Source organism: Dermacentor silvarum, chromosome 5 (genome assembly GCF_013339745.2).
Source record: "Dermacentor silvarum isolate Dsil-2018 chromosome 5, BIME_Dsil_1.4, whole genome shotgun sequence".
Classification (NCBI taxonomy): domain Eukaryota; kingdom Metazoa; phylum Arthropoda; class Arachnida; order Ixodida; family Ixodidae; genus Dermacentor; species Dermacentor silvarum.
In genome coordinates this window covers 177,339,785-177,367,044 of record NC_051158.1, presented here as the reverse complement: position 1 = coordinate 177,367,044, position 27,260 = coordinate 177,339,785, and the positions used below count along the sequence as shown (strand labels likewise).

The window sequence follows — 27,260 nt, the reverse complement described above, 5'->3', positions numbered from 1 at the left end:
CCACGTCTTCGCGGCGCATTAAAGGTCGTGTTAACGCTACGTCGCAAGTGGTGGAGGTTGCTCCTCGGTCCCCCGTCCTCTGCTCGCCCGCTCTACCTCCTGGAGCTTCGCTCAGGTCGCCGTTTGTGCCAGCTGTCCGCCAACATGCCGCAGGACGAGCACTCTGGCGCTTCTACATCTACAATCTCGGCTCCACCTGCCGCAGCCTCTCCATCTTGGATCGTCAGTGGGCCCCAGCGCGACCCCCATCTGTTTGCTGGCTTTCGTGGTGAAGATGTGGAGGATTGGCTTGACAACTACGACCGGGTGAGTTCTGCTAACCACTGGGACGAGGTGACGAAGCTACGCCATGTCTCCTTCTATCTCACGGGCGTAGCGAAGAGTTGGTTTTTCAACCACGAGATCGACCTCACCGACTGGAGTAGATTCAAACAGCAGCTCCGACAAGTTTTTGGTACTCCGGCTGTTCGTTCCGCCATCGCGAAGAAGGCACTCGACACTCGCAAACAACAACTCGGCGAGTCTTATACCTCGTATATAGAGGATGTCCTCGCTCTCTGTCGGCGCGTCAACGCTTCCATGGCCGAATCAGACAGAGTACGCCACATACTCAAAGGCATTGGGCCTCTCGCCTTCAATGCGTTGGCCATCAAGGACCCGGCTACCGTCGCTGACATTGTAGCTACGTGCCAGCGCCTCGACGAACTCGAATCTGTCCGATTGCAACCCCCGGACACCCCTGACAACAACCCTACCGCAGATCCCTCGTTGCGCGCAATGGTCCGCGCAATCATTCGAGAAGAGCTGCAGTCTCTTGGCTTCTCGGCAGGTCCCATTCCTGCCCACGCCCCCAATTCCACTTTGCGTGACGTTGTCAAGGAGGAGTTGGCGTCTATGGCGGGTACTGCGTATACGGACCCTCTAGTCCCTAGGCCGCCACCAACGTACGCGCAGGTAGCCGCAGTTACCCCAGCCCTCGTGCCATCGATGCCTCCTAAACCAACGCAGACGCACTTGGCTTCGAAGTCTACCAGCACACCTCAGCAACCTTACTTTCCACCATGGCGTCCAACCCGACCTATATGTTACTACTGTGGATATCGTGTCCACATCGCACGTTTCTGTCACAAGCGGCAGCGAGACGAGCGTCGCGGATTTGACACCTACGAACGGGACGACTTTTCTGCTGGAGCCTCTTTCCAACGCCGTCCTTATGCTCCGCGTTCCGACCGCTCTCCATCGCCACCTGCAACCTCCGCGACGGCTTCTAGCTACCGTCCGGCCAGACGCCGCTCGCCGTCACCCCTTCGTCGCTCTACGTCGCCACTTCGACCAGCTTCTCCATTCACCGATCGTCGCCCGGAAAACTAAATTATGCAGCTATTGGAGGAAAAGCTGCATTGCTCGACAGGACAGAAATTCCTCCAGCGCGTCCGCATAATATGCTATCTGTTTTCGTTGAAGGAGTGCACGTGGAAGCTTTAATAGACACTGGTGCTAGTTTGTCAATTATCCACCGTGATTTGTGTTCGCGCCTCAGGAAAGTCACCACTCCTTATGATGGACCTACGCTGCTGCTCAAGGGCACGCCATTCGACCTGCCGCCATGTGCACTGTTCGTGTCTACATTGATGGAATTCTGCATTATATACAATTCGCAGTGCTAAGTTCGTGTACCCAGCAGCTGATATTAGGATGGGATTTTCTTTCTACGGCGTCAGCTTCCATCTGCTGTCGGAAACGTGTTCTCCACATGACCGACACCGCCCATTCACTTCATACAGATGACTCACCGCTTCGCTTGCTTGCTACAGAAGACACCGAGCTACTTCCTTGCCATCAGAGAATTGTTGCAATCGCGTCGGATGTCATTGAACATGGTGACGTATTCGTACAACCATCTGCGAACTGTTTCATAAGAGGGATAGTCTTTGCGTCAGGGCTGGTCCGGTTTGACAATGGCTCCGCATTCGTCTGCGCTACCAACCCGACATCCGAAAAACTTCTGATCCCTAAGGGCACTACGTTGGCTTGCGTCACTAAATCCGAGAATCTCTCTGTTGTTTCTGTTGAAGCGGCTTCCTCTGAAGCTCCTTCTGTTGGGCGTTCCGCATCTTTCTCTGCCCTTGAAGCTGCCATCAGTTCCGACCTGACCCCTTCACAGTCACAACAGTTGCTTGCTTTACTGAAAAAGTATGAAGCTTCGCTTGACGCGCATGCCTCTTCATTAGGACAGACTTCCGTCATCACGCATCGGATAGAGACAGATGGCGGGTCCATTGTTCGCCGTCGACCATATCGCGTCTCTCTTGCCGAGCGGAAAGTCATTGAAGAAAACGTCGACGACATGCTGCAACGGAAGATAATACGCCCCTCTGCTAGTCCTTGGTCATCCCCGGTCGTTCTAGTTCGGAAAAAAGACGGCTCTGTGCGGTTTTGCGTCGATTACCGGGCGCTCAATAAGATCACGCGTAAGGATGTATACCCTATGCCTCGCATAGACGATGCCTTGGATTCACTGCAGAATGCCGAGTACTTCTCGAGTCTTGATTTGCGTTCGGGCTACTGGCAAATACCTATGCATGAGGACGATAAAGAAAAAACAGCGTTTTCAACACCAGATGGGCTATACGAGTTCAATGTAATGCCATTCGGACTCTGCAATGCACCCGCAACATTCGAACGCATGATTGACACCATTCTGCGTGGCCTGAAGTGGAAGACTTGCCTGTGCTATCTGGACGACATCGTTGTTTTCTCTTCCACCTTCTCTCAACACCTGCAACGCCTGGCCGAAGTTCTCACGTGCCTTGCCAACGCTGGCCTACAGCTGAACGCGAAAAAGTGCCGTTTTTCCAGCAAGACAATTAATGTCTTGGGTCACATTGTGAGCAAGGACGGCATTCGTCCAGATCCCGATAAGGTTTCAGCGGTTCTTCACTTCCCTCGCCCCGAAAGGGCCAAAGATTTGCGCAGTTTCCTTGGCCTCGCTTCTTATTTTCGCCGCTTTATACGTGACTTCGCCTCAATAGCTGCACCGTTGCACAAATTACTCGGTTCTGGCGTTGCCTTTGAGTGGTCTCCCGAATGCGAAACAGCGTTTACCCATCTGAAAAACGCCCTCACATCTGAACCAGTACTTCGCCATTTCGATGAAACCGCACCCACCCTCCTGCATACAGACGCTAGCGGTCATGGCATCGGTGGTATTCTCCTACAGCGAGATGAGTCTTCACGTGAGAGGGTCGTCGCTTACGCAAGCCGCGTACTGACGAACACCGAGAAGAATTATACCATCACTGAGCAGAAGTGCCTCGCTGTCGTCTGGTCCGTACAGAAATTTCGACCGTATCTTCACGGCCGCCATTTTACCATCGTTACGGACCACCATGCCTTATGTTGGCTTTCAACGCTCAAGAACTTGACCGGACGCCTTGGTCGCTGGATTATCCGTCTGCAAGAATACGACTTCACTATTATCTACAAGTGTGGTAAAAAGCATCAGGACGCCGACGCGCTTTCTCGCTGCCCGCTTCCTACGACGCCATGCCATGATTCCGCTCCTGCCTTCCGCGACAAGCTTTCGGACCGTCCTTCCCCGCATGTGTTGTCCTTAACCGCTATTGACCAGATTCCTTCTGATGACCATGGATCGCTCATATCTCACCAACTCGCTGACCCCTACTGTCGACGCATCATAGACCGCATTCAGGGAACTTCGCGCCCGCCCAACGCTCGCCTTCGTCGACAGCTAACGCAATTCAAGCTCGACAACTGCGCCCTGTACCGCCATATCTATCACCCTGATGGTCAACGCTGGGTGCCTGTTCTGCCTCGCTCTCTTCGTCCTCATGTTCTTAAGGCCTATCACGACGACATGACTGCTGGTCATCTTGGTTTTCAGAAAACATACTACCGCATCAAAGGTCGCTTCTACTGGCCTGGCTTATCCACTAGTGTAGCGCGGTACGTCGCTTCCTGCGCCATTTGCCAGCTCCGAAAGCTACCAACATCAGGTCAAAGCGGAGAGCTCCAACCAGTCCCGTGTCCATCGGCACCATTCGAAGTCGTTGGTATTGATCTGTATGGTCCCCTTCCCACGACTCTCACCGGCAATCGATGGATAGTGACAGCCGTCGACCACTTGACACGTTACGCCGAAACAGCTTGCGTGACTTCGGCGTCGGCTTCTGAAGTGGCTGCATTTATACTTCAAGCATTAATCCTGCGTCACGGTGCTCCTCGTGTCATCCTGAGCGACCGTGGGAAGGCATTCCTTTCACAAATTGTAGCCGAATTGCTCCGAGCCTCCGGCACCACCCACAAGACAACCTCGAGTTACCACCCTCAAACCAACGGACTAACTGAGCGCTTTCATCGCACGCTCTCCGACATGATAGCCATGTATATTCAACCAGACCACACAAACTGGGACGCAATTTTGCCATTCGTGACTTTTGCGTACAATACCGCCGTACAACGCACAACTGGTTACTCGCCATTCTACCTCGTCTATGGCCGTTCGCCCTCTTATTTTCTTGACGTCTCCTTCTTCTCCGCCCCTGTCACTCCAGCTACATCCTCTTGTGAACAATATATATCACGCCTCCTCCACTGTCGCCAGCTCGCCCGCATCAACACTGAAGCACGGCAACAGGACCGCAAGGACCTCTATGACGCATCCCATCGCGCAGTGTTCTTCTGCCCGGGCGATGAAGTGCTACTCCGGACACCGGTTCGCACTCCTGGCTTGTGCGACAAGTTTCAGTTTCGGTTCATAGGCCCATACAGAGTCTTGGAGCAGACTTCTCCCGTTAATTATCTCGTCCAACCTATTGTGGTTCCCACTGACCGCCGCTGTCGCGCTGCCGAGATTGTCCACGTCCCCCCGCATGAAGTCTTTCACAAGGCGTTCGCCGTCCCTTTAAGTTGCGGCCAGGCTGGCCGCTCGCACGCGGGGGAAATTATTGTGGGCATTTCCCAGTCACTTCTTCGTCGGCTGCACATGTTCATCATCATATCGGCTTCTTCGTCTTCATCGCTTGTGGGGACTCATCTTGAGACTGATCTGTGCCTTGAGTGTGATCGGTCCGCCACGTCTTCGCGGCGCATTAAAGGTCGTGTTAACGCTACGTCGCAATATAGCGGGACAGTCACGGTACTGCGAAATAATGATATTACGTTGGTGACGGTGTTGGTTATGATGTTGCTGTGGTGGTGGCGTGGAGGAGGGGTAGAACACCGGGCTTCTAATCTTAACGTTGTAAGTTTCAACCCTCCGTCCAGTCCACTACATTTTCAGGCCTACAGTGCGGCCTGGCGCCGGCAAAAATTGCCGGGAGCCAGTGGGGCTATACTAGTGCAGGTGCAACCAAATCAAGAAGGCCCACTAAGCTTCAACAATGACACTTCATCACCAGAACCGGAACTGGCTTCCCTGGTGCAGTATTCGGCCACTACCTCCCTCACGACTCTTGCAATTACCACATGGCCCTTAGCCCCCAGTGGCTGCGGAGCACCTGACTAAAGCAGTGGTGAAGCCTGTGACGTGGCCGAATGTGCTAAGAATCTGTGGATCCGGACAGGCCGACACGAAGACTAAACCTGGTAACATTTAACCTGCGAACCCTCTCCAGTAAGGCTAGCCTAGCAGGGGTTTTGTAGGAATTATCCGGCATTGCCTGGGATATTATTGGCCTTAGCGATGTTAGAAGAATTGGTAAGTCATATACAGTGCTAACGGTCACGGCCTCTGCTGCAGAGGTCTTCCAGATGAGAGGAAATAGGGGGTAGGATTTCTAATTCACAAGTACATAGCAGGCAACATTGAAGAAATCTACAGTATTAATAAGAGGGTAGCAGTCGTAGTAATGAAGCTGAGTAGGAGGCATAGACTGAAGGTAGCACAAGCCTACTCCCCAACCTTCTGTCACGATGATGAATAAATATAACAGTTTTATGAAGATGTTGAATTAGCAATGAGAAAGGGGCAAACTCAGTATACTGTAGTCACGGGCGACTTCACTGCAAAAGTGGGTAAGAAAGGAGGCTGGTGAGTAAGCAATTGGCAACTACGGCATCGATTCTAAGGACACTAGATGAGAGATGATGGTAGAATTCGCGGAAAGGATTATACTCCAAATAATGAATACCTTTTTCAGGAAGTGCAGTAACAGGAAGTGGACCTGGAAAAGCTCTAATGAAGAAACAAGGAATGAAGTAGATTTCATACTCTCTGTCGATCCGAGCATAGTGCAGGATGTAGAAGTGTTAAGTAGGGTAAAGTGCAGTGACCATAGGTTAATGAGGTCTAGGATTTTTCTCAATTTGAATAGAGAAAGAATAAAATTAGTCAAGAAGAAACAGGTCAACCTAGACGCACTAAAAGTAAAAGCAGACACATTCTGGCTAGTGCTCCCATACAAATATGCAGCTTTAGAAAAAGAAACTGAAGATAACATAGAGGTAATGAATGAAACCGTAACTAGGCAGATCTCAGAAGCAGCAATCGAAGTGGGAGGTAAGGCACCAACGCAACCAATAGGTAAGCTCTCCTAAGTAAAAAATGACCTAATAAAGAAAGGACAAAGCCTGAAAGTGTGTCACTCAGGAGGTCATATAGAATTCGCTTAACATTCAATACAGATAAAGAATATGAAAGTAACAGATATTCAAAATTTTAACGTGGGAGAGATCGAGGAAGCTGTGAAAACTGGCCACAGCATGATATTAGTGAGGAGAAAACTGGGCATGGGACAAGGAAAAATGTGTGCACTGATCGATAACCAGGGTAATGTCATCAGCGATTTCGATGATATTGTAAAAGCATCAGAAAAATTCTATACTGACCTGTATAGTACCCGGACCAGCCAAGCTACTTTCATTTGAAGTAGTGATGAACAGGCTACATATGATCATTAAATAACTGGCGATGAAGTTAGAAGGGCCTAGCAAGACATGTCCCAGGGGAAAGCAGCAGTAAATGATGGAATAGCAGTCAATTTAATCAAGGATGCAGAAGACATTATGCTTGAACAGTCTGCGTCCTTTAATACGCAATGCATCACGACTTCAAGTGTACCAGAGAACTCAAAAAATACCATTGTTACATGAATGCTTAAGAAGGGAGACGTTAAATAATTAAAACGTATAGCTTATTAGCTTGCATTCAGTATTTGTATAAGACATTCACCAAGACATTCACCACTTTTAATAGAATTAAGGCAACACTTGACTTCAGTCAAACTAGAGAACAGGGTGGCTACAGGAAGGGATATTTTAGAATGGATCACATCCACGTCATCAATCAGGTTATTGATAAATCTGCTGAGTGCAGTCAACCTCTCTAGATGGCTTTCATAGAATATGAAAAAGGGATTTGATTAAGTAAAGATATGAGCAATCATGGCACAATGGCGTAACTAAGAGACAAAGGAGGCATACGTAAATGTCTTCGGAAATATCTATAAGGTTCCACAGCTGTCTTGGTTCTCCACAAGATAAGGAGAAAATTAACTATCAAGAAATGCGTCAGGCAAGGCGACACAATCTCTGTAATGATATTCACTGCATGCTTAGAAGTTTTGAAGCTATTAGACTGGGAAGGCTCAGCAGTGAATATCAACCGCAAATGTCTGAGCAACCTTCGGTGTTCAGATGACGTTGTCTTGTTGAGTAACACGGGAAATGAATTGCAACAAATGATTCACGACCTTTACTGAAAAACGGAAGAGTAGAGTTCAAGATTAATATGAAGAAGATAAAGGTAATGTTGAACAGCCTGGCAAAAAAATGAATTCATAATCGCCAGTCAGCCTCTAGAGTTTGTACAGGAGTACGTTTGGGTATATTACTCACAGGGGATCCTGACTGTGAGACGGAAATTTACAGAAGAATAAAAATGGGTTGGAGTGTATACGACAAGCATTACCAAATCCTTACTGGGAGCTTACCACTGTCGCTGAAAAGAAAAGTGTACAATCATTGCATTCTACCGGTGTTAACAAAGAAAGGCGAAATTTGTAGTTTAAAGAAGAAACTCGAGAACAAGTTTAGGACTGCACAAAGAGCGACGCAACTAAAAATGTTAGGCGTAACGTTTAGAGAGGGGCAGAGAGTGGTGTGGGTCAGAGAGCAAACGGGGGTAGCCGATATTCTAGTTAAAATTAAGAGAAATAAATTGAGCTGGGTAGAATTCGTAGAGTCGATAACCAGTGGACCATTAGACTTACAGAATCAGTGCCAATGAAAGGGAAGCGCTATCGAGGACGGCGGTAAATTAGGCGGGCTCTTCTTCTTTCTGGGGTTTTACGTGCCAAAATTAGGCGGGTTGATGTACTAAGGAAACGTGCACGCGCAAGTTGGAATCAGCTAGTCGAAGATACAGGCAATTGGAGATTGCTGGAAGAGGCCTTCGTCCTGCAGTGGACATAAAAATGGGCTGATGGTTATGATGGTGATATTGTGTTGATAACAGCAAATGGCGCTGACGCGTGACATTGCCCAGTCTTCTGTGTTTGAAACGAGGAAGTGGTGTGCGCAGGATAACACCACCTAGATAGCACAAGGCCTACACACTCCGATCTATGACGGCATGCTACTTGGCCCGAAAGCGGTGACGTCCAAGTCACTGTTGCTTACTCGTGAGCATCTCCATTAGATTCTATGGCAGTCGGGTCAGGTAGCATGACGTCATGGATCGTAGTCTGTAGGCCTTGTGCTATCTAGGTGGTGTTGGCAGGGTGCGCTGCAGTTGACCTACGTGGCTTTATCTCGATATTTTATTGTCTGCAGCTCTCGTGCGTTCTGCACTATCTTCGTTGACTGTTTGCTGTCGAGCAAACTAAGGCTAGCGAGAAACACGCCGCATCTTCCATAACACCCCAGCACAGACGCTGTGTTCGAGTTCTACTGATTTTCCGTACCAACTTACCGCACCCCTTTGCATAAAACGTCGCACCAAGTAGGCCACCTATTTACTATGCTGCAACTAGAATACAGCGCTAAGACACACAACATAAAAACGAGCACAGACAAGCGTGGACAGGCGCTACGGTGTTAGCGCTTTCTCGTCTGTGCACGTCGTTACGTTTTGAGTCTGTCTTACCCGTGAGCTCCATCCGGACATGGGTTTCGAAAATAAATGCTTGTTCTTTTTCTCTCCGTATTGCTCTATTCTAATTCCGCTATTAACACGAAAGTGTTTTATTCCGGGGTCCACCAAGACTTCACTGACGTATTTCCGTCACGGAAATACGTCAGTGAATACGTATTATGTTCTATGACGTATTTCCGTCACGGAAATACGTCATAGAACATAATACAAAGAAAGAAACCAGAAGAAAAAGTTCCACAAACATGCAAAATTTGGGAATCGAACCCACGACCTCTCGGTCCGCGACGATAGATCGCCGAGCGTTTAACCCATTGCGCCACAAACGCATTCGCAGAGAGCTACACAGACGCGCCTTATATATCTAACACTCCTCCGTGTACCCGCGCTCTTGCTCGGGGCGGTGCCGCCGCCTATGAGCAGAAAAGAGAAGTACTGCATTATGACACTAAAGCCCGGGATACATGGAGCGAACTTTCTCGACGAACTTCACGCGTCAAGTAACGACGCGGCGACACGACGCAGGATGTTTGCTGTGTTGCAATACATGCGGCGAACGCCGCCGCGCGTTGGCCGCCGTGTTGGCGGCGGTCCCGGCCGCCCGCTTCGAACTGAATTTGGCGTTGTCCTTGTAGAATTCACTTAGTTGGAAGCAAATGACTGCGTAAACGGCTTTCGCTTAGTCTCAGGCCGCTTCGACGACAGAGTATTATGGATAACCTTGAGTAGTTTTCGAGATCGCTTCTCGTTTCGAACGCGTCTAAGCCTAGCGAAAGAAATATCCGATGCCAACGCCATCTATCGGGGAAGTCGGGAGATAGGCATGACGACAGCATGTGGCCTCTGAGATCAGAAGATTTCTGTTGAAGGTTGTTGTAGAGAGCTTGCACTGCTTGTCTGTTTCCTCGCAGATCAGCGGATATGGGATGTACAAATACAACGCGATTCCTGAGAGATCATACTAGGAACTACTCAATCGGTGCAGAGACATGCAGACACGGCAACACCAACGCGATTGCAGACGACGCGAAAAGGCGCGCGCGCGCGAAACACCAGCATGCATTGCGACCGGAACTAGTGCCTCCTGATTGGCTGTCGTCCACCGCTGCGCGCTAGACGCTTCCGGCGGCGGCGTTCGCCCGACGAAAATGTTTGGACAGGCAGATCGGCTGCGGACGGCAAATTTCTTGACGCCGGCCGTCGGACGTTCGCCGCCCGACGAAGTTCTTCGCTCGGACGCCGGTTATTCGCTCCATGTATTCCGGCCTTAACGCGCACCGACAGTGAACGCTTCGGTGGTCTCAGTACTACGACGCCTCGATGCCAGCATTCGAAGGGACGCTGGCATCAAGAAGCACTACCAACGCCACCTAGGTGGCGTTCACCGTACTCAGCACAGCGGAGCGTGGCCTCCGCAATTAGCTCTGAAAATGTTTCTGAAGTTGATCGCGGAGGCTGCAATTACGACGCGCTGTACGCGCTGATTTGACTCGGTGACGATTCAGTTACGTGCTTTGTCTTGCGCGTTGTATTAGTGTGTCAGTTACGTGCTTCGTCTTTCGCGTTGTGCTAGCGTGTGCAGCGTAGTGCAGCTTCCATATGCACGACGGTTGCTCATGGTCATCGACGTTGGTAGTCGTGATGGAGGAGACGTGCCACCAGGCGTCAGCGTGGGTGCATCAACGCCTAAGGGCGCTTTAGCCACAAAACACCAATAGACATTATATATCAATGTGCAATAAACATTACACTACTTCTGTGAAGACACGTTTCACTTTCGTGTTCTATACCGATTCCTATATAAGAGGGATCAACCACATTTTTTTTCAACTAGCCCCAATTCAAGCCTTAATGAACTGAAGCATTATGCAATCAATGAAGGAGAACCAAGACGGGTGTTCACGTAGCCAGGAAGAACTATGAAGCGAATTATGTATTTTTTCTCATATGTCGAGATATCAGGGCTTCATAAGGATGTACAAGGACTTTGGAGAAAAATACCAAAGTTCCTTATTTGCATTGGTTTTCCGGAATCCTTTCATTCTGGCATCTTCCAAAGTGAAGCCTGTCATGTCTGCGCAACTCGAACTGTCGCAGTTGTACACCAATGTTGTTAAGGTGTTGCTCCTGACAAATAGTTTCTTTCATAAAATTTTATGTCATGGGGGCAATATTTTCTCTCAAAGATAAGCTCAAGAAGAAGCTCTACCTCGGGGCCTCCTATCTAAATAGATGAGAAAGGAGAAATCGTTTTTCTCGGCAACCACTGCATCAAATTTACCAGGTTTGTTGCATTTAAAAGAAAAAGTTAAAACGTAGTGACTATTGGTTGCAAATTTTTTATTTAGGTTGTGAATTTTTTAATAAAAATTGACAAAAATCAAAATGTTCCGAACGACCCTATCAAGTTTACTACTTTGTAATTAAGCAATGAAAAATGATATCACAATTCTGTAAATTGCACTTAATAGCACACCTAGAAAGGACTAAATTGATATATTATACGGGACTCTCAAATAGACCACTAATGTTTGAGTAAGACTTTAGCAAAACCCGTGCAAATAATGTAAGAAACTCACGTAATATATAAATTAACGTATGAAATTTTGTCTACATTGCATGGTCTCATGGATGCCGTTTACAGAACTGCGGTATCTTTTTTTAGTTGCAGAGCTACGCATTTCTGAACTTCGTGCTTCTATATTTTTCATACTTACAAATTTTTGAAAATTCAAATAAAGAACTTGAGACCCTAAATCGAAATTTTGCTTCCAACAGTCACTAGAATTGAACTTTCTCCCTGAAATGCAACAAATGTAATTAAGTCAACCAAGTAGTCATTTTGTAAAAAAAAAAACGTTTCTGCGTTTTACATGTATTTGAGTAGGCGGCGTCGGAGTTGGGCCCGAGCTAAAGCTTCCTCTTAAGTAAAATGGTAAATTAAGCAGGATCAGCCAATTACACTTAAGAAATAAAAAAAAGCTTCCTGTTACCTGAAGGAGGATTGGTAAGGCATCAAAAACTCAAAACCATATTCTGTGGCGACGCTGCCCAAGAGTTCCCCGGTGTCGCTAGTCAAGACATCGCATCTTTTGACAGCATCTGCATGAACCTATAGCTAGCTTTCTATAAATGAATTACTACACTGAATTTTCCACAAAGATGCTGCACCAAGGAATTTATGAGAATTTTTCTGATGCCAGAAAGGCCCACCTGCGAGAAAAGAAAATTAAATTGTGGCAAAAATACGCATTCGTGAATGTCCCGCCGAGCCACAGGTGGCACAGAAGTGTTGCTTCCGCTCGTGGTATCCCTCGTAGAAGGCGGACTTGGAGACAGGGATCCAATCTGTGGAGACGTGTGTTAGTAAATTTAATGTGTTAGTAGCGCCAAACGTGTGTGTTGTGTGTGTTCTTCCTCTTGTGTCCTGTGTCTGATGCGCTACGCCTTTTGCCTCCATCATGTTATACCAACAAGCCCAGCGTGCAACGTTAGTTAGTAAATTTACTCGTGTTCACATAGTATTTGTAAGCGAGTAAGCGAAACGTTGGGGCTGCATCTATTCTCGACAGCTGTATTGGTATAGAGTCGTGGGGCGATCGAGCAGCGTCATCCGCATTGTCGTTACCAGAAAGTCCGCAGTGACTCGGTATCTACTAGAATATTAGGTTGTGCTCCTTGTCGATTGTGTGATGGTTAGTAGTCAGATGTCTGCGATTAACTACAGGTGAGGTTCATGATCGACAGGGACAGCAGACACTGGACAGCTGCCTTCGAGTCATAAAAGATGGGCCGCGACTGTGATGACTCGTGGCCAATAAACTCCGGAAACGCACTTAGAGCTGCGAGTTTTGTAGCTGTCGATGATGTAATGTAAGACGTCTTGAATTGAATCACTGATAGATTTCGCAGGAATTACCACTGCTTCAGCCGAACTTCCGGAGGAAACAGAACCATCCGAGTACACGTGGAGGCAGTTCTGTGTGCTTCTCATGCAGGAACAAAAGTACGGTTTGTTTGGGGGCATCTCTGTTTTCTTTATTATGCCGGGACTGAGAAGATGGGCTTGGTGCGGGTGCAGGCACCACAGCTGTGGAGATGGTCCTGCTACAGGCGTGAGTTTGACAGTATAGTTCCACGATTGGCAGTGACAATCCTGCTGAACTCTGGACGACGTCTAACGGCAGGAAGGGAGACGAGGTGATGCGACGGAAGCCCTACGAAATGCGTGACGTGCATCCTTCGATGCACACCTGGGAAGTCTTCGATTTGCACAGACTTGAGGGGACGGAAGTTGGCCGTAGTGGCCCCACCCAGTACAGGCTAGCTATAGCGTGCGTTATAGCAACAGTGCCTTAGAGAAAGGGAACATCACTCTGACAGACGCACCCCGTGATTTTCCCGTGAGAAATATGAAGACATGTGTTATCATGGTTAGCTTATTTTTCAGATAGGAGGTATGAGGGCTCTAGGAGAGCTCTTGATCTATTATCCCTCCTAGAAAGCGGTGCGTCTTACCCTATGCAATTCTATGTTCAATCATTCCGACGGCGTATGGTCTCATTGCTTTGCGTGTGCAAGCAACCATAGTGCACTTCTCGGAGGCGTCGAAGAGGTTGATTGAAAAGCAACACATACCTACCAGAACACAGTCAGTGACTCCATGTGTCAAAGAAGTTCATTGAAGAGCAGCTCAGAACTAGTGGCGTAAACACACAGCCACAAGTCAGGGTCAAAGGTGTTTACGATGAGCGATACATGCGCAGTGCCGCATGCCCAGTGTTTGAACACTGTTCGCTGTCTGTCTGTTATATGGACACTCCAATCGGAATAAAAAAGTATGTGTCTGCTGTCTGTAACAGAAAATTGGAGGATGCTTACGCTTCGCCTTTGAGAGTGGAACGCGATAGCGTTATCGGACTCCGTTAGCATCACATTTACAGCGAAGCTATTACGGGCTCATCTTTCGATCGTCGCGTCCGGCAATAAAAAAACTCTCATTGGCCGTATGCTGTATGTGCGAGCGAAAGCGCACGAGGGCGAAGGACGTGCGCTTTCACGGTGAGAGAACGCACGGCGGAGAGCAAACGCTACTTCCCAGTAGGAGGGGTGTGGTGGGCGAGGTGGGCATCGAGGCAGCCTAGAATGTGCGTGGGCGTTCCCGCTCTCCCACTGCGGTGCATGGGCGCAGCCCTGCCGGCCTCTGCCGCCGACTCTCTCTGGGCTCTCGCTCACCTGTCCCCTAACAGTGTCGACAACTGCTTTTAGCCGTTCGTCACGTAGCAAGCGTTTTGACAGCGGTTGCGTGCGGTCACACAAACAACGCGCACAACTGCTGTCGACGGTGATGGTCGTGAAAAACATTTATTTGCTGTATTTGCAAGTAAGAGATAGGGACGGCCTTAAGGGCTGACCCTTTACAAACCCCAGGAGGAGTCCCTAGTCAAGCACCCCTGTGGCTTCGGCAGCGGCGCCTGCCCTGGCCACGAGGGTTCTCTGGCCCTCCAAGGTCGAGCAGCCAAACAGGGCAGCCTCCCAGCTCTCTCGGGTAGGAGGGGAAGGGGAGGGGATTGGCGGGACCGCCGGGTTTGAGGTACATTGCCACATCATGTGGAAAGGATCCGCGAGTGGAGGATCACAGTGCGGGCATTCCCCGGAGAAGGCCTGATTGAAATTCTTAAGCATCGCCGGGCACAACACTGTGCTCGTGTATAGATGTAAGAGCCAGCGCTCGTCCCTCTTGATCAGGCCCGGTGCCGGTGGCGGAAATTGGAGCCTAGTCGTTTTGTACATATCCGCGATGTCTCGAAAGGAAGTTACCGGATTGGGTTCTGGAATGTCAGGCGATGGACGGCGAGGCGGGTCCCGGGAATTAAGCGCTCGGGCTGATGCATCGGCGCCTCGTTACCACCTAGCCCTGCGTGGGCCGGAATCCAGATGACGACACGTGGATTTGGGCGGTCTAAATATTCACAGCGCTTGAGGATACGAGCGGCGCGAATAGTGATGCAACCTTTAGTAAGATTTTGACATGCACTCCGCGAATCGGTGATGATAATCCGAGATGCGGGGTCTGCAGCGGCGAGGGCTATGGCGACTTCCTCCGCGTGAGTGACGTCCTGGGCTCGAAAAGTGAGCCCTTGAACGTGTACTTTTTCATGGACTACTGCTGCCGTGTACCACCCGCCGTTGTGAGGGCCAGACGCGTCCGTGTACGCTCTGTACACCGAAGACATCACGCTTTGGGCAACCCAGGGTGGGACCCATAGCGTCCCTGCAAGGCGGTAAGCCGCGCACTTCGCCTGCCTTCGTAAGTCCCCGTAGGCATGTTGTAGTGCAGAGGCTGGATGATCAAAGCACCACGCCAGTCTTCAGGGATTGCGGTTAGCTCTTCTGTCTGATAGGTGTAAGAGATATGGAGGCGATGTAAGAGGTTTCTCCTAGCCTGTGACTTTACTTAGTAAGTCGCAGGTACTTGTTGTTGAGATGGACCTCTTTGAGCTCCCCATACGTGTTGGTCATGCCCAAGTCTGCAAGACGCTGGTTAGACGTCGAGATCGGGAGGTCTAGGGTGCGTTTCTAGATTTTACGGAATATGCATTCTAGCGTGTTCTCATCGCACATGCGCAAACGCAGGTAAGGTGTCGAATACAGGATTCGACTTGTCACGAAAACGTTGGAGAGGCGCAGAGCATCGTGGCTCTTAAACTCCCCCCTCCCACCCCCTGCTTGTACGAGACCGGCGGACCATGCGGCCCACCTGATCCCCGACCATACGTAACTTGCGTAGGGTTGTATCGACTTTTCGACTCTCGTTTATGAAAAGCCCCAAGATGCGGATTTCCTCGCGTTCCGGGATAGGCCCGGTATGCAGTGAGAGTACAATTTCAGTTGTGTGTCTTGGTTTGTGACGAAGATGCACGTACTCTGATTTAGCATTCGAGACCGCAGAATCGGGCGTAGTCATCCACGACCGATGCTGCTTGTTGCAGGCAGGCCTCAATACTACCAAGGGAAGCCTGGGTTGCCCAAAGCGTGATGTCGTCGGCGTACAGAGTGTGCTGCACTCTGGGACATCCTTTAGCAATGGGGGGAGGTGAGCCTTGGCGAGATTGAATAGGAGAGGAGGACCATTCCTCATGGTGTTCCTCATGTACCCAGAGGGTACCGGCTATGCTCCTTGTCTTGCATGCGGAGGTGCGCCTGCCGCTCCATCAGGAACTGACGGACGTACCTGAAAGCATTCTGGCCACAGTATGTTTGGGACAGGTGGGTGAGAATAATGTCGTGAGTGACGTCATCGAAGGCTCCCTTGAGATCTAAGGCGAGGACTACGTTGTCGTCACTGGGATGTTCGATCGGTTCTATAACGTCACAATAGAGTTGCAGGAGGATGTCCTGAGCAGAGCGATGTGGACGAAAGCCGTACATAGTGTCGGCAAAGGTGTGGCGGGCCTCGAGGTAATGGGAGAGCATATCTCTAACCATTTTTTCCATAAGCTTCCCCAAACACGAGGTTAAGGAAATGCGTCGGACATTTTCGACGTGTATAGACTTGCCCCGTTTGGGAATGAAAGTGACTAAGGCCGTTCTCCAATCAATCGGTAGTCGCTCGCGCCACTCCCAGATTTGCTTGAAGTAGTCGAGGAGGTGAAGGTATGCCGCGCCTGGGAGATTGGCTAGAAGCTTAACAGTTACTCGATCCCGACCCGGCGCCGTTCCTCGCTTCATTTTGTACAGGGCCGCCTTCTGATCGTGGAGTTGAAAACAACGATACAAGTATGCGTTCTCCGAGCCTGCACAGTACGCCAGTCCGAGGGGGTCCTATTGGCTGCAGAGATATCTGTCTCTAAGAACCTGTGCAAGTTTATCCTCGTCACTCGCATAGGCTTGAAACGCGCGTTGACGATGTTTTTGCGTTTCTGTGCGCGTTTGGCTAGGGTTGATGAGGGCCCTGAAGAGACGCCACGTGTTGAGTGAGTGACATAACATTATTTGAAATACGGCGATTGGGAAGCCCGGGCCTGGGGCCGCCTAGATGGCCACTGGGAGCTGTTGCTCCCGCACGGCATCCATGGCTCGCTGGACGGCCCAAAGTTGGTCTTGGAGTTCTGAGCCGAGCAGCGTGGCCGACCACCGCGCCCGTAGGTGTTGCAGTTTGGCATATGCTTGGCGGCAGTGTTACAGCGTTTTACCCAATTGGTGTCGGCGACTCGTCCGCTTCCTGGGTGTGGGCTGCGATGCGGATTTTGAGCTGACGATTATGCTTTTGTCGCCGCCATCGTCGGACTAGGCTATGGTGAGCCTCCCAGAGATGCAGGAGATCGTTATCCACCGCCGGCGTGGCTTCTCAGAGCTGAAGCGTCTGCTCGGTTTGATAAAGTGCCGTCACGAGGTGCTGAGACCAAGTGGCGTAGCCCTGGTGAACTATGGAAGTCGTATTCGTGTAATCCGAACGGAATTTGGTCCAGTCCGGAAGTTTCGCATGGTGGTGGGGACGGGTAAGAGGATGCGTTCGGATTGTGATGAGAAGAATGCAGTGGCCACTGCCGAGGGTTTCTTCGGTATTGAGCGACTCTGCATGTCAATGTTCTTGGTGAGCGTGAGATCGGAACATGTGTCTCGAGTCACACAGTTACCAATGCGGGTCGGGTGTGCAGGGTCATCATCATCATCATCATTTAGTAACCCTTAAGGACCCTTAACAGGGCATTACATAAGGGGGGGGGACAGTATTGAAATGACAAATAATGGAGCGAATGCTATTTAACAAAGAGCCAACTACGTTACAAATACAGAGCGCACACACACGAATTTTTTTTGTCATTTTGTTCACTTATAATGAAGTACAGTAATATGCAGTGAAAAACACAAGGCAAGAAAAAAACGATCAAACACAAGGATGGGATGGAGCAAGTAATTAGGAATAAGCTAACAAATGAATAGATACTTTATAATAAGAGGGTGACACAAAACCGGACATTTAAATACAAGCCACAGTGTGCAAAGCAAAATGGAAATCAATATCTTCTATTGGACAACGTCTGTAACATAAATGGTGCGAGAAAACAAATAATGCGTAGTTCAAGTTATTTAACAAAGAGTGTAGTTAAGGACTGCCTGAATTTTTCTGGATTTCTCTCAAGAGCAACTGCTTCGGGAAAGCAATTCCAGTCTTCAATGGCTGCGGGAAGAAATGATTTGTTGAATGCAACAGTCGAACCATGAAGGCGTTGGACGCTGTTGGAGTTGAACAGGCGGCGAGAAGTTCGAGCAGGTGGCAGTAACAGTGTACCATGCAGGTGAGAAAAGTTGTGATATAGCTTATGGCACAGACTGAGTCGTGAGATTCTGCGTCGTACTGCTAAAGAGGGTAGTTCAAGAGATGATGTAATGTGGGTTACGCTGGCGTGTGTATTATAGTTTGATGAAATAAATCGCGCAGCACGATTTTGGACCGACTCGAGAGAGGTAATTAAATAATCTTGGTAGGGGCTCCAAATGGGAGAAGCATACTCGAGTTTGCTCCTAACGAAGGTTTCATAGGCTATTTTTCTCATTTCCGGGGGGGGGGGGGGGGACAGACGTAGTGTTCTTTTTAAGTAGCCCAGTGACCTTGAGGTATCAGTTACAAGACTCGAGATGTGCTCCGACCATGTCAGTTTAGTGTTAATGAGGACGCCTAGGTATCGGTACGAGCTGGCACGTGATAGAGCTGTAGAATTAAGGGAGTACTGAAAGATCAGATTAGTTTTTTTGCGTGAAACAACCATGCATTTGCACTTCGAGGTATTAGGCTCCATCAACCAGCGCGAGCACCACGTTTCGATTAGGTTCAGGTCGCGTTGTAATAATGATTGATCACTACTGTTTGAGATTCGATGATATACAACGCAATCATCCGCAAAGAGGCGAATAGATGACGTTATTCCAGATGGCAAGTCATTTATGAAGATAAGAAAGAGACGCGGGCCAAGAACTGATCCCTGAGGGACGCCCGATACTACTTGTGCGGCTGTTGATAGCTTACCGCCAATGACTGTGAACTGAGATCGTGCTGTTAGAAAGCTTTTGATCCATGACAAGGTAAGCGGGTCAAGATTAAGACAACTGAGTTTGGCCATGAGACTACTATGACCTACGCGATCAAATGCCTTTGAAAAATCAATGTAAATGACATCGGTCTGAAAAGACGAATCCAAGTTCAAGTTCAGGTCTGTAGTGAATTCGAATAATTGTGTTTCACATGATAACCCGGGGCGGAAGCCGTGCTGCTTGCGGAAAAAGTAGGAATTATTATCGAGATGACTGGCGACGTGGGAATATATGATGTGTTCCATTAGTTTACATGCAACGCATGTCAGCGATATGGGCCAATAGTTTGACGGGTATGCGCGGTTGCCTTTTTTGAAAACCGGGGTTACTTTCGCAGTCCTCCAGTCGTGCGGAATTTCACCTTCTAAAAGGGACTGCGCAAAAACTATCTGCAAGATGCGACTCGACACGTCCTTGGTACTTTTAAGGAACTTTGCGGGAATATTATCAGGTCCCGGAGCACTCGAAATTTTTAATTTGTTAATGAGGCACAAAATGCCTTCAACTGTGATGACGACCGGCGGCATTGCATCAAAATTTGCACCAGGCAGCGCCGGCACATCATGAACAGGTTCGGAGGTAAAAACAGACGAGAAGTAGGAATTCATGACATTAGCGCGCTGGTCAAGTGGAACATCAGAGCCATCTGGATAAACAAGCGCAATGTTATGGGACTGATTCTTTGGTTTTAAAATGCTCCAAAATTTTTTGGGGTTAACAGTAATGATATTTTTTAGATCCTCATGATGAAATTTGCGTTTCGAGGGCCTCAAAAGACCGGCATATTCGCGCAGGCAATCTGAGTATTTCTTCCATTTAGATGCTGAGGACGATTTCTGAGCGGCACGATACAACCTTTTTTTCTTGCGCGATAGTTTCTTTATCGAGTTGCCAGCAGGGCTTGCCAGCATCGCCTCGAATGCGTATCAGAGGGACGTGTTTGTCAATTAGATTTTCAATTTGCTGTTTGAAGAGCAACCAGTTACTGTTAACTGATCGTGAAGAAGCAGATTGACAAAAACATTCATAGAAAGATTCTAGTTCGAAGTTAATTGCGGAAAAGTTGACCTTGTTGTAGCTCCTGATGTATTTTTTTATTGGCTGTTTTCTTTTAATGGGAAAAGATAGGTGGAATGTTATGGCTTTGTGATCACTTAGTTCCATGACAAGGGACACTGATGAAACTAAGTCAGGGTTTGAGACCAGAACAAGATCGAGTATGTTAGAGCCCCGAGTGGGCGAGTGGACTGTCTGAGTAAGGTTGAACAATAGGGTTAACTGAAAGAAGTCTTTGGATAATCGTGAGCATGCGGTTAAGTTCTTCCAGTCAATATCAGGAAGTTGAAATCGCCACAAAGGATGTAATTGGCGTTGGGGAACCGGGAAGTCAAATTAACTAGAACCGAGTGCAGGTCATTAGTGAAGGTGTGATCACAGTCCGGAGCGCGATAACATGCTATAAGTATGTTCGTACATGTTTTGAGGGACAGTTTAACGCAGGACAATCTCTAGGCTGCAGTTAATCGCAACGGAACACGAGGCGATATTAGATCGAACAAAAGCCAATACACCACCGCCCCTGCGTGAAGTCCTATCGTATCTATAGGTAATGAATGAGGTGGCATCCTGCAATAGTTCATCACTCTCGATGTCTGGAGTTAGCCATGATTCGGTAAAGATGGCAAAGTCAGTGTCACTATCCTGAAGGAAAGCTTCCACAATATCCTTTTTAGGTAAATAACTACGGACGTTCGAAAGTACACCCTGCATAAGGTGATAAGTTGCTTCAAAGACAGGAGTGGGAAAGTCAAGGGCGAGAGGTGAAAACGGGTGAGTGGAAGCACGCGTTGGTGGCTAGGATTTGAATTCGATAACAGAGTCAGTCTGAGCATCGTAAACAAAACGCTTATTGCCGATAATAAGTTTCTCGAACCTAATCTTGAAAGGAAGCCTTCGTTCCTGCGCGTAAAGATAAAGTTTTTTCCTAGCCAGGCGTACACGTGCGGAATAATCCTCGCGTATCGAAAACGATGCGCCTTTTAACTTCCCGCCACAGAGAGAATCTGGGATTTGTCTTTAAACCGCATAAACTTCACGATAATAGGGCGGTTCTTGTTTTCTTAGAATCGACCTAGTCTATGGGCCCGTTCAATGTTATTAGTATCGAGTGATACGTCCAGTTTGTCGCGGCAGAATGTAATAATCTGGTCCTCGGATTGCTCCCAAGACTCGCCAACCACGTCACGGAGACCAAAAAAGACCAAGTTGCAACGCCGAAGTCTATTCTCCGAGTCGTCGCATTTTTCAGTTAGCGCTTGCACATCCGACGAGAGCTTCGAAATAACAGAACCAACCTCAGTGCCTTGGATAGGATGGCAAGCTTTATTTGCTTCAACGGTTTGCTCTAACTTGTCGACGCGGGCGGCATGGCGTCCAACTAAAGAATCTGTATTTGACTGTGCAGCACGGATTAACGCGAGTTCACTCAGGACGGAGCTCTGGGCCATTTCGAGGCGAGAAATAGCGTTATAAATCGTTTCGAGAGTGGGAGCAGGGTTAGCATCACCGTGATCAGGACCGGGGTTTACCTCAATGTCTCCAGACAACATAAGTAATAAGCACACAACATGAGCGTTAATAGTAATTGAACACAATAGCTCGCCAAGTACATTACGCCAACGGTCAAGCATGTCGGGGAGGTGGGGCACGACACCGCAAACAAAAAGCGATCGCTAGAACAGCAGCAAGATGCGAGTGGCAGGTAACTAACCTGCACGAAAAAGGGCATTTGCGTGACCGAGTTCCTTGCGGTGAGGTGCCCCAAACTGGCATCCGGCGAGGGCGGTATTTGTAGATACGGGGTTCCTCCCGCGCTGATTGTTCCTTGTGGCCAGGCGAGAGAGGGGTTGATGACTGTCGTTGGCGGTAGCAGGAAAACTGTTTGGTTGGTTAGGCCCATGGTGGAAATAAGTTCCGTCAGTTTCCTACCACGTCGTTCCTCCTTACGGTAACCCCAGTGGGGACTAGGGGCATTAAAATCGCCTACTATGACGAGCGGCTCCCTGCCTGCCACTGTTCGGGCTTTGCTAAAAACGTTGGCGTAAGTAACGTTAGGCTATTTGGGTGAACTGTAGATGTTGAGGATGTGTATGGACGGGTCCTGCTTCCTAAGCGGGAGGAGAGTCACCATAACATACGCGTAAAGCGGATCGCAGTCGAGATCCTCCGAATTGGCGGTGCAATTTCGATGCACGCATAGTGCGGTTTGCGCATCCCTTTGGTGCACTGTATAATTTGTGAGGGCGGCGTGCTCGCCCGGCTCATGTAGAGTCACTACCGCGGGCAGATGTGAATAGGTTTCCAAGTGGAGCCGGAGAGCAGCCCGCTTAGTGCGTGCTTTGAATCCCCGGCAGTTCCATTGTAGGATCGTAAGCGTATCCGAATTTGCGCGGCTGCGGCGCGATCTAGAGCCGTGGCGTGCCATCGTGGAAGCTAGAAATTTGGGGAGCCTCCAGGACAGCAGAGAGATCCATAGGGGCCCTGCTGCTCAATCCGGTGCTTACATCCGAGCTTGCGATCGAAACTTTAGGTTGTCTGTTAACCCCGCCCACATGGGGGGGGGGGGGGCGGTCGAGGTGCTTGTGACCTAGATATCTGTTTAAGAGTGGGGCAGCGGATCCTGAAAGCGTGTTGGGGCAACTGGGCAACTATCATGCCCGGGATGCGGTCGACAACGGTTTGGAGGGCGGCGGCCAATCGGTCCTCAATCGTGGTCACTATGGATGCCACATGGGCCTCTAAGCTGCTAACACGCGCCTCATTCGGGGCTGAGGAGTGCCATGGTGTCCCTGTGTTCAGAGGGGGCACTATCCATCACCTCAAGCACCTGCCCGGAGGTTGTCGGGTTAGTTGAGGGCAAGCGGTTCGCGAGCACCTCCACCGCCTGTGTTAACGAGGCAACCTGGGCCTGTAGCTGGCGGATTGCAATCTGTTCCCGGGTGAGAGTGAAAGGGGTCGGCGGCTTGGGGTGAGGGATCGTTGATGGTGGGAGCGGAGAGGCTGCCCCGCGCGATCGAGCCACCCACCTGGGGTCCTTGCCGGACGCGGGTGGCCCACGAGAGATCCCCCTGGGCACTAGGTTCAGATGACAGCGGGTGCGGTTTGGGTGAGGCGGGCGAAACTTGCCTCGCAGTGGACTTCCTGGTAGGGGGTCCATCCGGAGTTTGGCCTCGCAGGGAAGGCCCGATAGCCCCCGCGTCAGGGTGCGGGGGTGGGGTAGGGTTGGTGGCAGGGCGCGGAGCCCTCTGCAGCGAAGCCCGAGGGCCCGTCTTCCTCGGTTTCCATGGACGTCGACGTTTTCGCTTCCTGGGGCCGGCTTGACTCTCCAGTGGAGGAGTGGGTGATTTGGGAGGCGGCGCCCTTTAGCACTCCTTACAGAACCGGTCAGCGGTGACGTGGGGTCCGGCACATAGAGCGCACCTGGGCGTACACTCGTGAGGGGCGCGGGCGCCATCCGTGAGTGGCACCGCTTTTCCGCAGATGCCGCAGAGGTCTTGTTTGGGACCGGGGAAGGCGTCAGGCCGATGCCCAACGGAACCGCACCAACCGCAGGCTGGTACCGTTTTCTTGTACGGTTGCACCGTAATCAGCACGGCGTCGTAAGAGACGTACCTGGGCTTCACCTTACCGGAAAAGGTAAGACGCACTTTATTGGAGGTGTCCAATCGCCGGACGCGTAAGATTTCGCTTTCAGGCCAGTGGAGGCTTTCACGAAGAGTGGCTTCGCTGTCGGAGCTGCGCACCGTCACTGCTCCATAACAGGAGTCTTAATTGTCTGCACGCAGGTACCCGAACAGGGGCACTGGTCCGACGGGTGAGGGAACCGCAAATTCACCGATAAGTTCGTGCTCTATTTGCGGGTTCGAGGCGTGAGTCAAAATAAGATTTCGTTCCCGCACCATCACACCTGTGACCAGCCGAGTCGCGGTCGCTCCAAGGTGGGCGATGAGCGCGCGGCCAGCGCTGTTCTCAGGGAAAATGGTGGCGAGGGATAGCTGCTCTCGGGGTTTGAGTACAACGACGAAGTCTGTTGCTTTCGGCTTCGGGAGGCGTTGAGGCTGCCACAAGGCCGCTTCTTCCCCTGCTGCGGGCCCGCGGAGCGCGGCGCAGGCGGCGCGAGAGTTGGGGAGCAGGTACGAACTTCGGCGTCAGCAGCTGCGTCCGAGGACGCCGCGTAGGCGGAAGACGCCCCGCCGTTACTGCGTTGCTCGCTTGCTCTCGGCGAGCGAGCGCGGCAGCGAGCGCGGCGCTCTTGAAGGGTTGGCACAGCTCCGGTGTGCTGTCCTTGGACGGGACGGTGGTCCACATCATGCTGTGAGGGTCATATCCAACTTGGGTGTCTGCCACGATTGCGGTGGCGGTGCGGGGCCGGCCGCCCGTTTCGCCGGGAGGCGCCATGGCTGTTAGGCCTCGCGGCGTTGCCTCAGGCGTCGAGACGTAGATCTCCCGTAAAAGACGTAGAAGGGGTCCATTTTCCGGAATGAAGTATCCAGATCCACCGGATCACATTCCGGTGACGGTGGTTAGATTTTCGTTGGGAGTCCACGAAGAGGTCGTCCGGGGTTCCGATCGAAAATTGACGTAGCCCGTGTGCTGCACGTCCGATCCGGTCGCGCGCTCGCAGCGCTCCCCTTGTGGACGGCGGCATAGCGCTTCCTCCTCTTCAAAACCACAATATCTCTCTCTCTCTCGACGGCCCACGGTTCGCACCAAACGCGCGCGGCGTTGTTGACCTGTTTATAAAGAACGTGCCAACCTTTGCCGTACACCATATGGCGGTGTACCATAGCGACCATAAGGCCATGGTCCCTATGGTCACTAAATAAATGAAAACCACCGGATAATATATATTTCTCATTCTTTAATAGTTCAAATAACCAATTACACCATCATATCTTAATAGTCACAATTGAAAATACATAATTCCCACCATAGTACAGCTTCGCTCGTCTTCCATCTCCACCCCAGTGGAAGGGCTGACAGTTTTTTCTTTATCAGTAGGTTTCACTGCAACAAACAACGAGGGAAAGCCAGCTTACAAAAACTAAGCTTTCACTCATTCCCTTAAAGTCGGCTTCACCTTTAAACACCAATGCATTGCTGCAATTTAAGCCGTCTCATATCAAAATGTGAAAGCTGTAGGACCTTTTTTATTATTTGATTAATTGTTTGCTGCTCCCCGATGCGCGGGCGTGTCCGAAATTTAGGGAGGCTCGGTTTTCACCATTCCCCTCAATGTTGCCTAGTACCAAAGTACAGCCACGCGTACAGCCAAACACAATCAGAATTGGAGGATGCCTAAGTTTCGCCTTTAAGAGTGGAACGCGATAGGATTAAAAAGACCCCGGCTGCCTATCAGGTTTTTTTCTGGTATTTTCAAATTACAAACCGACGCTATTACACCTGTAGGTTCGTACTTTACGATTTTTTTTACGAAGTCGTACTTTACGATTTTTCTGACGGATTTTGCTTTGAGAACTTCCATCGTTGTTTACTAACGCCTTGAGCCACACGGAGGGCCTGTGTGGCCGGGGTGGTTCGGGATGATGTGGTTCGGCATGATTATATCCGCAAGATTCCGATGCTTAATGCCGACACCGCCGCCGACACCGAATTTTCTGCGACACGGGGCCCTTAACGCTATTGCATTAATAACCTCTACCACGTCGCCCTAGCTTGCACACTTGCGGGCTGATGTCACTTCCTTTACCCTTGATTCCTTCGTCATCGCGTGCTTTCATGATGCGACAATCGTTTTCGTGTTATTTCGGTCGTGATGCCGCCGCAGTCTTTGTGATAATCATGTTTTCAGGTTGTTATCGTCTTTGTCATCCTCATTATGCTTAACCATTCTCCTCATTGCTATTGTCTTGTCGCCCTCATATGGCACAGCAATCGTCATCGTCCTATTTTTGCAGTTGCGTACAACAGCATGCAACAGAAATATTGCACAATGTTCAGAGTTTGGGGGAAACATAGCATGTAAATGCTGTGGCAGCATGTTGGTATATATAGTCGAGTCACTAAAGTGTGCAATTGCCTTTTTTTTCTGCCTGCAGGCGCGGACTGATGGTTGAGCCTCAGAACGGTCCTGGGTTCTGCGATTGCGACAATGCCATATAAGCTCTGGAGCCTCGACCGCAAAGTTTGCCTACCAAGTCTAACATAAAAGAAGGCCTGCGCGCTCTGACTGCGTCCCGGCGTTCATACTATAAAACATTCTTCAGATACACAATAATTGAGCTGGACGTCATTCACGCTTTCGGAAAATTCTACCATTCGATGTTAGCCTTCTAGTTTGAAGTCACGGCCCCATTCTCGAAGGCTTTCTGCTATCCAGAAAGATTCGTTTGGTCGCACTAAATATAAGCTCAAAAATACCTACTCAAAGAAATCTGCCAACATGCCTTGACTGCTACACGGAAAACGGAAGTAGTTTATTGAGCTAAAGTGAAACTGTCCACAGGCTTGACAAGCGAATAAATTGGGAAAAATGAAAGATACGCGAACCACTTGTCTCAATTCATGTTCCGTTCAAGTGACGCATGCAACTTATTTATACTGCACACATAAGGACGAATAGCAAAGGCAGCGATTGACGATAACGTGTACGGCATTTTTTTTTTCGTTATGTGTTCAACCCGTGCATCACACAGTAGAACAAGAAATATAATAACGTCCAGTGAAACAAACTAGAAAAGAGTAAAGGAGGACATCCCTGGGGATATTCTTCTTTACTTTTTATTGCGATAGCTATTTTATGGGAACTGCAGACGCACTTTTGTCGTCGGCGTGGCCGTGATGTTCCAGCAGAAAGTCCAAAGGCGATAACGCCGTCGCCTTGCGCCGCATGCAGTATGTGCGAGTGAAATCGTGCGAGGGGAGCGGACTATGGCTGCTCAATCTCGCACACGCAAGGGGGGTAAGCGGAGAGTGAAAGCGCCCTCTTCCGTCGCGCACAAAGCACCGGGATCTGGGGAGGGAGGGGGTGGCG

General features: G+C 49.8%; 1 protein-coding gene across 1 annotated transcript in view; it reads left to right on the top strand.

Moving 5' to 3' along the window:
• Positions 1-26,775, top strand: part of LOC119453932 (beta-hexosaminidase subunit alpha-like) — a 186,884-nt gene extending 160,109 nt beyond the window's left edge. Inside the window, exon 13 of the mRNA XM_037715968.2 lies at positions 26,326-26,775. Coding sequence (XP_037571896.1) covers positions 26,326-26,389 — 64 coding nt within the window. The 3' untranslated portion in view covers positions 26,390-26,775. The remainder of the gene's footprint in view (positions 1-26,325) is intronic.
• Positions 26,776-27,260: the final 485 nt, after the last annotated feature.